Here is an 18,011-nt window from a genome sequence, read left to right as displayed (position 1 = left end):
GCTAATGTACCGTCAACCGTTCCACTTCCACCACGCTGCCTCTGCCCAAGCATATTCGAAACTTTCCTCTGCTGCGGTTGCAGCGTGACACTTTAATTTCACTTCTTCCTATTATTGTAGCATGGTCAGTGCGTTGCTACTCTGCTCTCCCGTTGTTGCTCGCCTCCCAGTCAGCTGATGGAGCCACCTCACTCATAGTGGCGGATTTATCCGTTGTACACACACCCCCATTCACACAACCCCCTGCCCTCTTCGTAAACGCTCCACTGCTTCGCCCCTGTCGAGCTACTCCCTCACGCGGTCTGCTCAGCCCCCTGCTTCCACCTTTACCCTGCCTCCGGCCCAGCCCCCTCCTCTGATGAAAAATAGTCCTTTGTTTACATGCAGTGCCTTACTCGGCGGAGGGGGCGGACGGTGCTGCGGCTTCCACCAGCTGTTTCCCGCCTTGAAGCAGACATCTGATCAGCTGCAAACACACAGGGAAAGAGAGAGAGGGAGAGCCGGGTAGCCGCCCCCTGCAAGGCCAGCACGCGCCCTGCTCCATCCCTCCGACCCCCCGGGGTGCCAGCTGCTGCCCTCCCAGGCATGGAGTACTTCATGGTGCCAGCCCAAAAGGTGTCCTCGCTGCAGCACTTCAGGAAGACGGAGAAGGAGGTCATCGGCGGCCTGTGCAGGTGCGAGACTCTCCTCCCCTATCCCCGCTTACAAGCTCACCCTTGCCTGCCCGCCGCGGCGGCGTCTCCCTGCTGTGCACGTGTCCCGGCTGAGCACGCGGGGCGCCCTCCGCAGAGGTGCTGGGCGCGAGCTGCAGGTGGCTCGCCGTTCCACGAGGCATTGTCCGCTGCGTTCCATCCGGCGGCGCGAGCGCCGTCCGCGCAGCCCGCCCCCCCTGGCTGGGGCGGGATGGAAGGCGGCCCCGGCGGTCAGGCCTCGTGGAGCGCCGCAGCTCCCGCCTCTGCTGCGCCGCCACCCCGAAGGGCGCCGTCTGCAAACAGACCCACGTGCTACGGTTCCTGCAGCCCGGCCATGCTTTTTGCTGCTGCAGCGCACCCCGCCCCCTCTCCTGTTCTTGCAAAACCCCGCACGGGGGACATGGGGGTGCTGGTGGAGGGATCCGAGGTGGGTAGTATGCTTGGATTTACCCTGCCTTGGGGTCCAACTGCCGCTGCCCCACTTCCTTCTTTTATTTCTTAAAATATTTTGTTTTTATTTGACTTTTTCTCTTTACGAACGATTTTCGCTTGCGGCGGTGACCTCATGTGGATGAGGTATCGCGCGTGAGGGTTGCGGGTATGTTTCTTTGGGTGGGCGCCAGTTTAAAAGGGTGCTTTCTGTTTTTTGTGCAAGGGGGTGTGTTCCCAGCTGGGCCTTGCCGTGACTCTGCAGCCTCCTGGGAGTCCGGCTGGCTGTCGGGGATTGTAGTTCCACCTGGCGGATTCTGGGAAGTGTAGGCCAGCTGCGGCCATGCTTTCCACAGCTCACAAAGCGGCGTGCTGCAAACTGCTGCCGGGAAGAGGGCGAAGCATACCTCTTGTGATTCCCGTATACTCCCTCCCTTCATGCGGATTGCAATGAATCGAGCCTCTCACTTAGGGTCTCTCCGCCCCTCACGTCCCTGATCGGAGTTTAATGTGTACCACCATGTCAGTTCACCGGCTACACATGTGGTCTCACCGAGTTCCTCCTGTTTCAAGCACATGGCAGTGGGTTGTGCACGCTTCTTGCGAGCAGATCACACAGGACATGGCTCCATACATTAGATAATTAGAGATCCTGTATCCCACACCTCCTATGGGGCACAACGTTGAGAAAAATAATATTTCAGGGGAATATTTCCCAAGGAGTTGATGAAGCCCCGATCCATTTGGAAGACATTATTTTATGCCCAAGTGTTGAATTTTTATCTCACCCCCAGTAGTCGGCGATGTAGCATAGATACGTGAAGATCATTCAAAAGTTTGCACTTTCCCCATCGAGACTAATCTCTCAGTTCATTACAAGCCAAACCGAATCATACTCTTGTGACTTCTCAGATATAGGCTTTATTTGAACGTCAAATATCTATCTACATTTTGATTGCTTGCTCACTGAATTACTTTAGTCGGTGACTTATTGAGATTACTATTTTAAAGTATGTGTTTTTATGGACATGTATAGTTTTGCATTTCTGAGGAGGAAGTTTCTGGGATAAAAAATGTTTTCTTTCGTCGAAAACTCACTTCTATCTTCCGTTGACTTAGGACCAGAGGAGCCTCGTTAAGCTTTGAGATCCACCCCCCTGTTTTTAGGTCTCGCCTGTCGATGCGCATGCGCATCGAGCAAGCGAGACTATAGGGGCTCATCCACTCTTTATCTAACTGCAAGGAATCGTGGCGATTCCTTGCAGTGCCCGTGACTTTTAAGGTCAATGCGCATGCGCATTAAGCTTATGCGCATGCGCATTGACCTTAAAAGTCACGGGCGCGTGCACGTCCGTGTTTGTTTACCCTTGCCTACTCTCTCTCTCCCCTCTCCGCCCCCGTTCCGCCCCCTCCCCTTCCCGCCGTGTCGCATTTCTCCTCCCCCTCCCCTCTCTTCCTTCCGTCTAACTTCCTTCCGTGTAACCTCCTCCCCCTCCCCTCTCTTCCTTCCGTCTAACTTTCCTTCTGTGTAACATCGCCGCAACGGTCACATCACTCGTCTTTCCTAACAATAAGGCTAACCCTCCGTCCTCCAAGCCCACCCCCCCCTCCCCCGGTAACACTCCACGCGGTTTGCGTCCCTCGCGCAGCTCACCCGCTCCGCCCCCTCCCCTTCCCGCCGTGTCGCAGCCTACAGCAAGACTGACGCTTTTCTTGCATGGCGTAAGTCCATCCGGTTCTGCTGTTTATGTGTGTCTGATACTTTGATTCAAACAGTTTTAATTGGAATAGGAAATGTAGGAGATTGCATAGAAAGCCATACTGGATTAATTGCACTCACAGGACGTGGGAAATACCGTGATCATGGTTCTAACCGTTAAAGCTGTATCAAATCTCTCCCTCAAGCTCACTGTCTCGATGCTGCCTTTGCGTTTACTTTCCTCTTATGTGGTGCGTTTGTGTCTGTCTGCAGATATTTGTCATGTGAGTCCAGCAGATCACAGCTCTAGGCTGTGCTTGTTTTCCCAGATGTAGTATGCTTGCTTTGCACAACCTGAATCTGCTTCTCAGTGGTGTTATGTTACTTGAGAATACTATAGCGCTATATTACCATTATTATGATCTTGAAGCGCTGTCTGGCTAGGTACATTCAAGTCCCGCTTTCGATGATTCAGCCACAGGCTCTTATTTCAAGAATACTGCTGCAGTTAATATTTCGCATATATGTTTGACTATTTTACGGCTTGGTGTGTGTGATCAGAGATAGATACCTATTCTGCTGTCGTCCATCTAAAAGACCGAGCACCCCCATCAGCAACGAAACGCTGAAGTTCTCAGCCAACCCTGCCAAGATCTGGAAGTTTTACACAGTTCATTGCAGCTGATGCATCAATACACAGGGGTAGATTAATGGCCTTATGGTGAGAGCCTGTGTGCGACCGGGAGAGGCTGTCTCCCCTCCCCCAACCCACTCCAAGAGCATGACTGTGCTTCTTGTTGCTTTCTTTGTTTTCTGCATTTCCGTGTCGCATTTCTCCTCCCCGCACCTCTCCCCTCTCCGCCCCCTCCCCGCTCCGCCCCCTCCCCTTCCCTCCGTGTCGCATTTCTCCTCCCCCCTCCCCTCTCTTCCGTCCGTCCGTCTTGTTATTCAACCCCCAGTATAACCCCCTGTTAGAACATTTGACGACAGATTAGGGACAGATTCAGAACGGCATGGCACAGTGGTAAACAGAATACCCAGTAACACGTATTCATGCTCGGGCGGCACTTCCTCCATGTTCACCACCCAAACACATCCTGATGGGGCCCTTAACCAGAAGGCATCAACAATCTTTCCTTTCTGCTTCCAACGCCAATTGCACCTACAACGAATCCGGATCTTGCATAAGGTCCCCCCGCCCCTCCCCCTCTGCTCTCAATACCTCAATCCAGAGCGCCATTTAAGTCCGCCATAATAAGCCGTGCTGCGCTTACTGGGTCAAGGGAAAAAGCACAAAGATGCCTTGTTTGTTTCGCTCCGAGGGACAGGGAGCCGCCACAGAGACCAGAACCAGCGTCAGAGAAGGAAAGCCTTCCAGATCTTCAACCATGGTAGTCGATTCACCGATGCTGTACACACGTCCCTAACAACGTCATTTCAGGCGGACCCCATCATACATGACAGCACCAAAACAAAAGAGAAGGCAGCATTCGTTGTCCCGCTAAGCACCACCTTTTGTCCGTCCAGGCAGCCGCTCAATGCAAACACCTCCCAGTGCCATGTAAAGCCACCCCCAACAACACAAAGGAAAACCCGGATATACAAGCAGAATCCACTGTGAGACACTGGCCTGCCCGCCCATGTGACACATCAGCAGCCCAACATCAAACAAACGCCAGAACACGTCAGACAGCCCACAGATGATTAAACACAACTGATTTATCTGCACGTCATGCAAGGCCATCGCAACATAACGCCCTTCGGCCCACACACACATCTATCTAACCCCAGTGCTTAATTCGATTATACAAATTGAAAGTGTAACTCCAAAAGTTTTTCTTAAGAGATCGCTGCTTAATACCAAGGCTGCTTACTCTGGATTCTACCTCACGCCTCTTCCTTCCACTCCTGTGACGATCTCAATCGTGCAGGGTTTGCCATTTTTGCTTTCTTTGTTTTCTGCATTTCTGACTCCTGCTCTGGGTCAAAGTCTGATGACAGAACCTCAACCCCTCACCCTCAATCCCTCACCCTCACTCACCCTCACCCTCAACCCCTCACTCACCCTCACTCACCCTCACTCACCCTCACTCACCCTCAACCCCTCACCCTCACCCACCCTCAACCCCTCACCCACCCTCAACCCCTCACCCACCCTCAACCCCTCACCCACCCTCAACCCCTCACTCACCCTCAACCCCTCACTCACCCTCAACCCCTCACTCACCCTCACTCACCCTCAACCCCTCACTCACCCTCAACCCCTCACTCACCCTCAACCCCTCACTCACCCTCACTCACCCTCCCCCTCAACCCCTCACTCACCCTCAACCCCTCACCCTCACCCACCCTCAACCCCTCACCCACCCTCAACCCCTCACCCACCCTCAACCCCTCACTCACCCTCAACCCCTCACTCACCCTCAACCCCTCACTCACCCTCAACCCCTCACTCACCCTCACTCACCCTCAACCCCTCACTCACCCTCACTCACCCTCAACCCCTCACTCACCCTCACTCACCCTCAACCCCTCACTCACCCTCACTCACCCTCAACCCCTCACCCACCCTCAACCCCTCACCCACCCTCAACCCCTCACCCTCACTCACCCTCAACCCCTCACTCACCCTCAACCCCTCACTCACCCTCACTCACCCTCAACCCCTCACTCACCCTCACTCACCCTCAACCCCTCACTCACCCTCACTGACCCTCAACCCCTCACTCACCCTCACTCACCCTCACTCACCCTCACTCACCCTCACTCACCCTCACTCACCCTCACTCACCCTCACTCACCCTCACTCACACTCACTCACACTCACTCACACTCACTCACCCTCAACCCCTCACCCTCACCCACCCTCAACCCCTCACCCACCCTCAACCCCTCACCCTCACTCACCCTCAACCCCTCACTCACCCTCAACCCCTCACTCACCCTCACTCACCCTCAACCCCTCACTCACCCTCACTCACCCTCAACCCCTCACTCACCCTCAACCCCTCACTCACCCTCACTCACCCTCACTCACCCTCACTCACCCTCACTCACCCTCACTCACCCTCACTCACCCTCACTCACCCTCACTCACCCTCAACCCCTCACCCTCACCCACCCTCAACCCCTCACCCACCCTCAACCCCTCACCCTCACTCACCCTCAACCCCTCACTCACCCTCACTCACCCTCAACCCCTCACTCACCCTCACTCACCCTCAACTCCTCACCCACCCTCAACCCCTCACTCACCCTCACTCACCCTCAACCCCTCACTCACCCTCACTCACCCTCAACCCCTCACTCACCCTCACCCTCTCACCCTCACCCTCAACCCCTCACTCACCCTCACTCACCCTCACCCTCACTCACCCTCAACCCCTCACCCACCCTCAACCCCTCACCCACCCTCAACCCCTCACCCTCACCCACCCTCAACCCCTCACTCACCCTCACTCACCCTCAACCCCTCACTCACCCTCAACCCCTCACTCACCCTCAACCCCTCACTCACCCTCACTCACCCTCAACCCCTCACTCACCCTCAACCCCTCACTCACCCTCACTCACCCTCACCCTCAACCCCTCACTCACCCTCACTCACCCTCAACCTCATGCTAAAGATTTACAAAAAAACCCATAAACAATTCTAAAAGCACTAACTCTAATGCTGCGAGACCTATTGCATTTCTAATGCTTGTTTTATATAGAGTGCATGTGCAAGGAGTTAATAAAGTGCATACTGTTCGTGTACATTCCCATGGTGCAGAGGAACCTACTGCCCTGTGTTCCGTTGTGGAAGTATACAACAACAATGTGGCCTAGGTGGGAAGTGTGTCGGTGTTATGTATTGTATGACAGATATTGTCAAACTGTACTGCAGCCAAAGTGTAGCCGTGCCTATGTATAGGTGTTGGAGAAATGTGTTTTTAAAAGCAGCTGTGCTTGAGGGGATGTACCTAACCGGTTTTTGGATTGCTCTGTATGATATCCTCAAACTCGTTCTGAAAATAGTCCTTGGAAGTGCCCAGAAGCAAAGGAAGCTAAACTTGTTGGGGAGTGGGGGGTTAGGTGTGCATCAAATACAGGGTATACTCTGAAGTCAACACAGCAGTAGCAGAGTTGCAAGTCAAAGGAATGGGCTTCATGCAGCCATCTTCGTACAAGAAGTTGCAAAGCATTTGGGGAGCAGTTATGAAAGACTGTTTGCAAATGGAGCTTGCAAAGAGCTTGTTGTACATGATTGCACTACCAATGGATAGTTATTGGCCGCAGATGGGACATGAAACGAACATTCAATCGCCGTTTAGAAAGCAGACTACATTGAACTCGTAGCTGGTTGGTGATAGGCTAGCGCAATGGCAGGTATGGTGTTTTTCTTCATGGGTTAAGGAGCGTTGGGCCTTGCGGTTGTGCTGATCTTGCAATGTGAGGTGGTGACCTAGCGGGGCATTCCAATGAAAGACTTGCACACATGTTTTTGAGACTACTGAAAAGAAGGCAATGCTGTGTCAGTCACATGAGCTAGCTGTTGGTTTAGTAAAGCTTACTCAGTCTTGTTCTGGAGCATGTGCTACGGAGTGTTGATTATTTTGCTGTTTGACTGGCAGTGGTGGATCCGAACTGCATGCTGATATTTCAGGCTGGGCCAGGGTACTCTTTTTCCGGTGGAACATGGCTGTTGGGACCATGTAGGCAAAGGGCTCACAGTTTCTGTAGATTTGGGGATAAGAACGTTTGACTTTCTATTACCGATTGGAAATGGGCTGTAAATGAAGGCACAGAGAGCGATATCAGACTGTCATCCCGTTAGAAGCAAATGGGGGTTGTTTTTCAGGGAAGTTGTAGATAAGAATAACCAAGAATGAACCAGGAAATGTGGAGGGAGTTGGTGTGGCGTGTGATAAGATTTTGCATGTTAGACTACTTGAGGCAGCTTCTGCAGGGTTAAATGTTAGTATGAATCGCTGATAAGATGCATAGTGTGGTCAGATAAGGGGAACCTGGGTGTGCGGTGCTTGTAATGGGCAAATGTGGGAGGGTCTTGTTTTTGGCATTGATGAAAGCTGGACTGGAAAAAGTTCAGCATGTAATTGGCGGATACCCATAATGTGTTTGAACGCATGCATCCAAAGGTGTTAGAGAATGGGAGTGGGGCCAGTGCAAATCATTTGAGTGATTGGTATACCAAGCCATGAAAACATTGTCAATATCGTAAAAAATGTAGTGTAGTTGTGGAAGTATGCATTCTCTCCCCCTTGCAGGGTGCATTGCACGACAACAGCACATTGCATATGTAAATTACCGTTTACCACGGTGTGAGGTCAAAAACAAATAGTTGCAAGGCATTCCTTGTGACAGACTCCATACTACATAGAACGTGAGTTTCTCTTCCTCCCCCATTGCAAGTCCTGGGGGTTTCAAAGTAGCGTGGCGTCGCCCCCACTAATTTACGTGCTATATTCGCAGCTGGGGCTGAAGCTTATATAAACCCTTTGGCAACCAGCGAGTATCTGCCGTGCAAGCTTTCACATCAGATCGGAGGTATGTTTTAGTCCGTAATAGGCATTACAGTGGTGAAGTTCATTGAAACCAAATAAGAAACAGCTGACTTTTTTTTAATGTAAAACATGAAAACTGTTTCACTTTTCAAAGCGTTTATTTGGGGGAAGAGGGGAGCAGCACAGACCACGGATGCCAGACTTGAGTGAAAAATGTTGCTTTATTAAAACGGGCGCACATCACATATAACAAACTTAGCCTTCGCCTTACACAACTACAACCTCACTAAACAAAGTTACTCACCTATGTTACGGTACCAGTCACCCAGAGATATTCCTCCCCCCTTCATAACCGCTTAATGCATCAATTGTGTATGTACTCCAGGGCTGGTGAAATGCGGATGAGCCCCCTAAAATCCCATCCCTCTTTCCTACCTGCATTTATCTGTTAACCCATTAAACTTCCCACAGAACCTTAAACTACCTGGCTCGCCCAGGCGTGAACGTGCTCACCCATCCCCTTTCAGCCTGAACTGCAGCTGACAACAATACACTTTTGTTAAAAAAAAAAATGGCAGGTGTCTCTGCCAATCGCTTGTGCACCTGCTTCAAGCGGCAAACTTACCAGCATAGCCCCCTGCATACCTGTATTCTACCAAATCGCACCAACTTGCAAATTAAAGAAACAGAGATGAGGGCCTAAACCCAGTGGCGGCTGGTAGGGTAGGGATCAGGGGTAGGGGGGGCACGTTGGAAAAAAATAATAGGGAAAGAAAAGTAAACCTACCAGGTGATCGTCTCCTCTGAGCAGGAAGCTCCCAGACTCGCCTGACCAATCACAACGCCGCAGTGCTCAGACTGGGACTGGGAGGCTGGGCATGTTCTCCACTAAGGTTGTATAATACAGCCTGTGGAAAATATGCACATGGTGGTTTGGCCGGCCAAAATGTTATGCTCGCCTACGGTGTAGCCACCATTCCTCCTCCTGCCTGGACATCTGGGGAGCCCGCCCTGACCCTCGCTTCACTGCAGTACCAAAAATAAAATAACAGACGTTCCGTTATTACCATTGTATTTTTACTTTGCACTGCTTTAAAGCAGTGGGGCACTGCTCCTCTGCCTTAGCGGAGGAGCTGCTCCTGCCAAAGCCTAAGGACAGGATCAGTGGGGAGGGTCAACAAATCTAGGTACTAGCCACCGTGTCACCATACAAAAATGGTGGCTGGTACCTTAAATGGCCCTATATATATGTCTCTTGGCTACTAAGTTGCCCAAACCCTGAACAGTCGTCTGATTGATCTACTTCCCAAAAATACCCAGGGGGCAGACCTCCTTATGGCCGGATGCCCCCAAAGCCCCCTTATTGGGCACACCATCATCGTACACGGCCCTTGGGGCAAAAGTGCTGTTCACATACAAGTGTGTTTGCTTCAGCAGGCCAGGCTGTGCAACTGCCTTGTACCATCGGAGAGCGAGCTGGTCACGCCCTTGAATGGTCAGCTTCTTCAGGTAGCACGTCGGCCTGGCAAGCTGCTGCACTGTGACCCAGAGGGCACACAAGTTATCGAAGTGTCTTCCTGCAGTGCCTCCCTTATCCTGTCCGGCAAAGCTTTCTGAAGTGGATAACGCTGAAGAAGTGTATAGTTTCTTCCTTACATTGGCTGCAAAATTGTCAGACGTAGGTATGCAACTTTTGAACGGCGAGTGGGTGAGCCCACGCGTTTTTTCCTGGGCTTTACGAGGAAGTGATTTTTATTTGGAGCGGTATACACCGACCTATAGATGGGTAGGGCAGAGTATCCGGGCTGTACGTCCTCCCCACCTCGGCACCCTGTGCAGGTGTTGTGTGCCAGCGCTGGCTGCACCTGGCGGTTCATTCACCTCCGCCAGTCATTGTTTGCAGGGTGCGGGCGTGTTTCAATTCGTTAAACACCTGTCTGTAGTAAGCGAAAGTGTGTGCTGCGCGTGTTATTTTGGAAAAGTAGGGAGTGCCCTGGGAGTTAGCAGCTCCAGAAGTAGCACAGTCGCTCAACCACAGTACACAGTCTCTGTGAACAAACAATGTGGCAAGACTGTTTGGGACGGGGTAGTTAGAGGCGTGTTGGAAGCAGAGGTAGTGGTCGAATCAATCTTTTATAACAATATATGTACATTCCTACATAACCGTTTTGGAGCACATCAGATTTTTTTTTCTAATAACTGTACTCTCTAAATGGTTCTTGGAAATCCGAAACAACCATACCAGGTTTACAACTCTTACCGGGGAATGCTTAATTTACTGCACTATCACTGTGTACATCGCCATTAAACCCTTATGTACTGCGTCTTGTGGGGATCTGGAGATCAACCCTCTAAAAGAGGAATAAAACCACACACCTGTTTAAAACCACAGTTTCTCTAGGAGCACATGTAAACATCTAAACTACATTAGTGGTTTGCTGTTTATTCCCGCAGTAGGTGAGTAGTGCTTAAAAGGACCACCAACACATGATCGATTGCTTGAAGTGAAGGTATGATGACAACAGAACTTTGAATACATTCTTTTAGTGCAACGACACAGTGGATCATCCTCATCATAAAATCTTATTTCGGTAAAAAAAATACCATAAAAGCACAGGTTGAAACATGGTCAGATGTATAGGTGTTACAGTTAATACACGACAATTAATTATTGCAAATCACATCCAAATTGGAACAATAAAAATGAATTCTATTAAAAACATCATTATCACCCATTGGTGCTACATAAGCTACTGTTGTGGTTTTTGTTTTGTGGGCCACATTTTGCAAGATAGTGCTTCATGTGAATTAGAGCACCATCTTGCCTAAGGTGGCATGGGCAGATGGTGAGGCAAATAGTCTAGTAATGCCCCAACAGGGTTCAGCAAAGCATGAGCAAAATGTGGTTGCTAGTTGTAGGAAGGTGGAATCTTGCTGCATGGTTACCCCCACTTTTTCCCTGCTGTCTTGCTGGTTTTCGACTTAGTTGGACTGGGACCCTGCTATTCAGGGCCCCCGTCTATCTGCTTTCTCGATAAAATGGACTCCATGTACTTGAGGTACATACCAGATTGGCTACTGGGTCTCCTTTGTGAGTCCCTGTATATACCTTAGGTACCCAGGGCATAGGTACCCCAGAGGCCTACCAGGGGCTGAACATGTATTGTGCCACCCCTGGTTAGCCTTCCAAACTGACACCATAGGACTGCACTTGCAGCCTGGGTAAGGTGGTGTGAGCACCCCTTACTTGGCTATAGTATACCTATATCTACCTTTACATATAGACACATAGTAACCTATGTCACTCCTATGGCAGGCCTTGACAATCCTGAAGGCAGAGCGCTTGGTTTTGTGTGAGAGGGTGCCCTAGCATGAGCTGAGCCCTTCTCCAGCTTTCAGAACCATCTCCTTAAAGCTGTTCTATGATATAGCCACACCATATACTCTTAAGTGCATTTAAAATCTTTGTGGTTAATGCTAACTTGGGCTTTATCAAAACATGTCGTGTAAGGTGTCAAACACTTTGGAATACTACCCCCTCACCCCACCACTTCTGGCGGTGTGGTTAGCATTCCACCCTTCTAGAGGGAGAAGACATGTACATACTGATAAACCCCATTAAAGTTAAACAGAGTCCTAGCATCACAAAATGGATGCTGCTGCCACAGACACAAGTCTGCCCTCCTGCTGCTGGACGAAACTCCGGCAGGGGAGGCCTGGACAATGGGTTTCCTGTCCAGCGAGGTGCTAGCACCTCCCCAGACAGGCTTTAGTGTATTGGGGCAAGGTGGTTGCATTCAGTGAAAGCTTTTCAGACACTGCCTGGGGCACAAAAGGTGTTCCATGCATTTCCCAGTTCAAACCGGTTGCTGGGGCACTTGGCCCCAGCTCTGGCGCGAAACTGGGCAAAGGGGAAGGTGTGTAACCACCCCCTCCCCAGGTCCACCCATAGGAGGGAGCTTGGAGTTAGTCCAATACCTAAACTTGCTGTAAGAATAGGATCCCAGTCACTAGGACTTTAGATTACCCTGAACAAAACTCTGCAACCTATCTTGGACCATCGACATTCCATATTGACTGGAAGAAATCTCCCTTGTGGTCAAGGAGTGACCACCCTATTCAAACGGGCAACAAACTAATCTTTGCTGGTCTGTATTTTCGAGGCTCCCGCCGGATCCTGAAGAATCTGCGACAAACTTCCAGACATCTCTTAAGCTGACCCGAGATCCCACCAAATCTGAAACCCGTAGCTGACACGAGAGACGTGGGACCGGAACTCCTGGACATCCTGCATTTGTGCACCTACTTCCTGAGGTATCCTGAAGTTGTGCATTGGGGTATTTGAAGCCCCAGCACCTTTTGCACCGAAGTACAGAGGCCAGCACTCCACGAGTGACCCGTGAGTCCCCTTTCTTCACTGCAGCTGGAGGCCCCTTCGCAGGTCCTAGTCTGTTGGCTAGTGAGCCCCCACGAAGGGCAATCCTTGATTTCTTGAGCTTTCCTGGTTGCTCCAGACGTGCCCTGACTCCCCTCCAAAGGAGGAGACCCCCAGATCTTGCCGGTTGGAACCGAAGCCAATCTCAACATCTTGCTTGTATGCTGTTGCCTAGGCTTGTTGGGTTCAATCAGGATTCTGACGCTGCAGCACTCGACATCCTTCGTGGGACGGCTCGTTTCCAGCTCCTGGTTGTCTTCGACGCCTCCTGGTCCCCGTGGCTGAAGAGTCCTGTTTCACCTCTTTCACCTGCAAACACCTGACTTTGGTTGGCATCTTCTCCTTGTCCTCCTGGTCACTGGCTAGTGACCCAGACACTGTCCCCTCTGCTTTCAGGTTCTTCACATCTCCAATCACCCTTTAATCCACCCGGACACTTTTCCTCTGGTCGCCTGCAGCATTTCTTTGCAGTTCTCCATAGGAATAGACCACGAAACCTGACACCAAAAGTCACCTATGCACCCGGCTTCCCTGGGTGATGTAACACAAGTACTCCAGTGCTCCCGTGTGTCTTGACTCTCGAAGTGTCCTAGTCTAAAAGGGTTCCATCGTAGTTCACCTCTCAGTGCCCTTAATCTTTAAAATTGTAACTTGTTCGTTCTCCATAGAAAGTCAATGGTGATCCACGGCTATGTTTAGACCAGGGGTCTCCAACCAGTAGCTCGTGATCTAACTGAGTAGCTCACCTGTGTGCAGCCCAGCTTATTAAATTAGAAATATTTTGCTTGATTGAATTAATATACAAATAAAGAAATTGAAATTATACTGCAATAATAATATTAGTAGCTGTTATTGTGTTTTATTGAACAGGAGTAGCTCTCAATACAGAAAAGGTTAGAGACCCCTGGTTTAGACACTGCACGCGTCCCCTGTGGACCTCCTGTGTCCCTACCTTAGGTGGTTCCTGGTAGCCCTAGTGGTTCTACAGGCCCTAGGCCTGCTTTCTAACCCTCACAGGGTTCTTGTACCACTATTTTAGAATATGGTTTGTGAGGCCCCTAGGGCATAACGTATACTGTGCAACTTATCGTATGATAATTAAGTTCCTTGTATTGTACTTTTACCTCTGACCTCATAGGGAGTCCAGAGGGGTGGTTTGTTGAATAAATACATATATATTTGATATATAACTTGTGTGGTGTGCTTTCATTTGATAATTCAAGAGATTATAATTGGTAAAACAACTAGTTTAACTCGCCTCCAAGTCTTAGCCTGAAGGCTGCTCTCCACAGCTACCACTAGGATAGCTTTCTATAAAGGTTGACTTTAACCCCTTCCATGCTCATGACGAGCTGTGCTCGTCATGAGGCACAGTTGAGCTGTGCTGATGACGAGCTGAGCTCGTCATGACACCAGCAAAATGGCAATTTCCAGCACAGGGGAAAAATAACCACAGCAGCGATGTGGTTAAACCTATCATCAATAAGGGTCGTTTGGACTGGTGCAAGGTGCCCAGTAGAATAGTGGACATCATATGCTAGGCTAGGCTAGGCCAACTTCTCACACCAGTGTCCACTGTAATCCATGAACTGTTCTGCCCCCACCCGCTGCACATTAAACTTGGGTTCATTAGTTTATTTGTGAGACGTGGACGTTTTGACCCAAACACAGTCTCAATTACTTTGATAAGTTATTGATGATTAGTTTTGGGTAGAAAAGGGCCCATGTGTGTTTGTTCACTGGGGACACCTGTGATGTATTGTATTGTAATTAAATTTATATGGCGCTTACTACCCCTGACGAGGCGTCCAACCGCTTTTTCGGCGAGTAGCATGCTACTCCAGGACCCATAGAGGATTAGTGTTGAATTAGTATAATGAAACATGCAAGTACATTTTAAGTGTTGGATAGGTTAGTCAGTCTGTCAGTTATTTGGATTTGGAATGATAGCAGAAGGAAAAAGGTTTGCATTTATATAGCGCTCGTTGGCGCACGCTATTCAGCAAGCCCATAAAGGATTAGTGGTGAATTAATATGGTGAAATATGAAGTAATTTCAGTGGTGGATATTTAGTCCGATTATTTGGAGTGAGAAGGATAGCGGAGAGATAAAAGGGGAAGAAAGGGTTGCATTCATATGGCTCTTTGTTACCCCTGATGGGTGTTGAAGCGCTTTTCTGGCGAGTAGCATGCCACTCTGGAACCCATAAAGGATTAGTGTTGAAAATTAGTTTAGTATAGTAAAATATAAAGTAATTTGAGTAGTGGATGTGTTATTCAGTTATTTGGGTAGAGAAGGGAGGTGGCTATTATCTGTAGAATCTTTATTTACCGGTCTGTCAATACTTGTGCAGATCATGGAAGTTTTATTTTTTTTTGTTGGTTTTTTTAGTACTCTTTTGATGAATATAATAAACTTATATTTCTAATACCCTTTTTATGTGTGGCTGTCAGGATTCATTGACATGAGAAACGTAGTTTGATCAGGCTGTTTAGCTCAATTTAGAATACTACATGAACTTTTTATTTTTTTTGAAGCTCCAGTTTGGGCCAATTTATCTTGGCGCATGTGGAGCTGAACTAAATCCTCGGAGTTGTGGCAAGGACAGATTTGCATTCTGGTTAGGTCTGTTAGCACCAAAATTTCGTCTCTAAAATGCTGTAAATATCTGAGTAACACAGTGAGCAAAAGTTCAGATCTTTCAGGGCTGTCAGATATCCAGTATCAAGTATCTGGACTATGTGATCCCCCCCTGGAATTGATAAGCTGACTCACTCTTCCAGACAAGGAGACTAGTTGAAGATGGCTTAGGGCAGGTAGCCATCCTCTGCAGTACAAGTGGGGTAACACTGATACCTTAAGTATAGTTTAGCTCCTATGTGTGCTGACTGCTTAATCATGACTTACTCTTCTGTTTCATGGTTTAAGGAGGTTCGAGGAAGAACCAGCATGTTTTCCTTACAGATGCAAATTCACCTTTGTATCCGAATCAACTCTTTGAAATTATAATAACGTGTGTAACTAATGATTCTTGGGGGGAAAAAAGGGTTCGGTGCAAGCTAATGCTATGAATTTGTAGAGTAATATGTTTTGCGAGTGGTGATCTACAGTTATTTTTGGTGGATTTGTTTTAATAAATTTGGGCAAACTTGAGTCACTAACATTGTTTTTTTTGGTGCTGATTGTAATCCTATATTAGATAAGGAATCAACCACGAATGATTATTTTTGTTCCTTGATCCCACTCTGCATTTCCCTGTGTGTTGCTGAAGTCCTTGATTGGATTGGCTTGTTGTCTAACACTAAATTCTGTGACGTTGTTGGGAAATTGCTTTGGAATAATGCATTTCACTTGCATTCATACTGGCAAAACACTACTATTGATCTGTGGTTGAACATAGGCATATTACAGAAGAGGAATCTTGTGCAAATCTATTGTTTGCGAAGGTCATATCTGTACTCGGGCTATAGGAGAGTGGTATGGTCCATCACATGGTAGGCGCAAACTGACTGTGAGTCTCCCATGATGAGGTACGTTTCAGTGGCTTGTGCTCTTGAGCACATGCAATATTAGTTCAGCAGAGAGGCCAGAGGTTGAAAGTAGCGATGACTTAATTCCATAGATATGTTACCCCCTAGAGAGCAGGTGTGAATACGTTGGTCACTGAGGCTAACCTTTCTTTTTAAGGTTTGTCCGAGGCGAGGTTACTGGGTACATTTGTCACTTTATTAGAAGAAGCAGGACAAACGTTGCACGTGTGAAGAAGAGTTAAATGATCACAGCACACTAACCGACATAAGTGCTCACAGTAGTTCTATTAAAAAAAGTAGGCAGTTTGGTACTCGCACAACCTGTACAATTCAAACAGCTAGTGCATGCGACAGACACCATCTCACAAACACAGTAGTCTGTGCTTTTGCACAAAGCATATCCTAATCTTGCAAGAAGTCCTCTGTGAAAAGGCCAATCTTTGTTACATCACCAGTTCTCCTCGGAGTTAGAATGAAACCAAAAGTAGGGAAAGGGTCTGGCGTCAGTTAAGCAACAGGAAGAGCCTGTGCAACGTGATCAGAAAACGTAATGTGCACTGATGGGAGCCCTGCCTCCTCTACGACTAGTATGCCGGTTTCTGCTTTTACTTCCAAAGGGCAATGCATTGCCCAGCAGCATGAAACCATATTAAATGCTGTTGGGCTCCTTGGTGTATTATTCGTTGAAAGGCTTTTCACAGATGGCGCTAAACATGTAAGAAAGGGAGCGTGCACTGACGTTTGAACAAAGTGTAAACTGGTACAATTGTTTTATTTCATTTAAGTAAAGTTGTGCCCCATCATTTAAGCCCAGATATCGCCATCCTAATATCAGGGTTTTATTCCTTCTCAAAACAGTTTTCTGTTTCCTATAGACAGCCATATTTTGGATTGATGCACACACCCTGCCAATACCTCCCCAATGGGCTGCCTACATTTTAATGGTGCAGCTTTTCTCTACAAACACATTCTATTTTATGCTGCACTCTACCGGCAGTTCTTGGGCATGTCCTACCATTGAGGACACAGTACCAGAAGTTTTTAAAGGCCTTTTAGTTTCTTGGTACATGGGAGCGGGTTCTCCTTTGTGAAGTTTAGGCTTCATCTGCTTTGTTTCCCTAGGATGCAGGTGATGAATTGCTTTTTAACATCCACATGAGTGGTTATCACAGATTATAGTGCTCAATTTAGGTATGCTTTAAAATATATCCTGATGCTCCGGCTGTATGACAAATGCAAAAAGAACAGATGATGGGCAGAGTGCTGAATAAATGAAACTCTCACCCCCAGTCACAGATCTAAATTAAATCCATTTGTTTTTTGCATGCCACGCCATTCCAGTTTAGACCAAGACATATGCCGATCAGTCTTGACCCTGCTCCCTATGGGAACAGTCCAGCCCAAACTGCCAGGCCAGGTCCTATCTGGACCAGAAACAAGTATCCTGAGGCCGTTTTTGGGATATCACCCCTAATCAGCCAGGCTAGCTTGAATCTGGTTGTGGTGCGAGCACGGGACCCACGTATGGGCTTACCCTTCCCACTCTCCCTAAGTGACCATGGATATGCCCAGATGTGTGCCCCTTGCACGCTGTGCCACTGGATTCAGGCTTGCCTGGCTGGGAACCTGAAACCGGTCCCAGAATGCTTGTTTCCAGTCCAGGGAAACAAGCATCCAGTCCGAGCCTATGTGTTCGGGCTGGACTGTTTTCATGAGGAGCAG

General features: G+C 48.7%; 1 protein-coding gene across 2 annotated transcripts in view; it reads left to right on the top strand.

Annotated features, from left to right (window-relative positions):
- The first annotated feature begins 357 nt into the window (after positions 1-357).
- Positions 358-18,011, top strand: part of TFAP4 (transcription factor AP-4) — a 45,220-nt gene continuing 27,566 nt past the window's right edge. The window contains exon 1 of one of the 2 annotated variants that reach the window (XM_086941390.1): positions 358-674. In XM_086941390.1, coding sequence (XP_086797516.1) covers positions 586-674 — 89 coding nt within the window. In that variant the 5' untranslated portion in view covers positions 358-585. The remainder of the gene's footprint in view (positions 675-18,011) is intronic. The other variant, XM_086941391.1, reaches the window with a different exon arrangement.

Source organism: Lissotriton vulgaris, chromosome 10 (genome assembly GCF_964263255.1).
Source record: "Lissotriton vulgaris chromosome 10, aLisVul1.2, whole genome shotgun sequence".
NCBI classification, from domain to species: Eukaryota; Metazoa; Chordata; class Amphibia; order Caudata; family Salamandridae; genus Lissotriton; species Lissotriton vulgaris.
The sequence above is the reverse complement of the archived record's forward strand: the minus strand, read 5'-3'. Positions and strand labels throughout refer to the sequence as shown.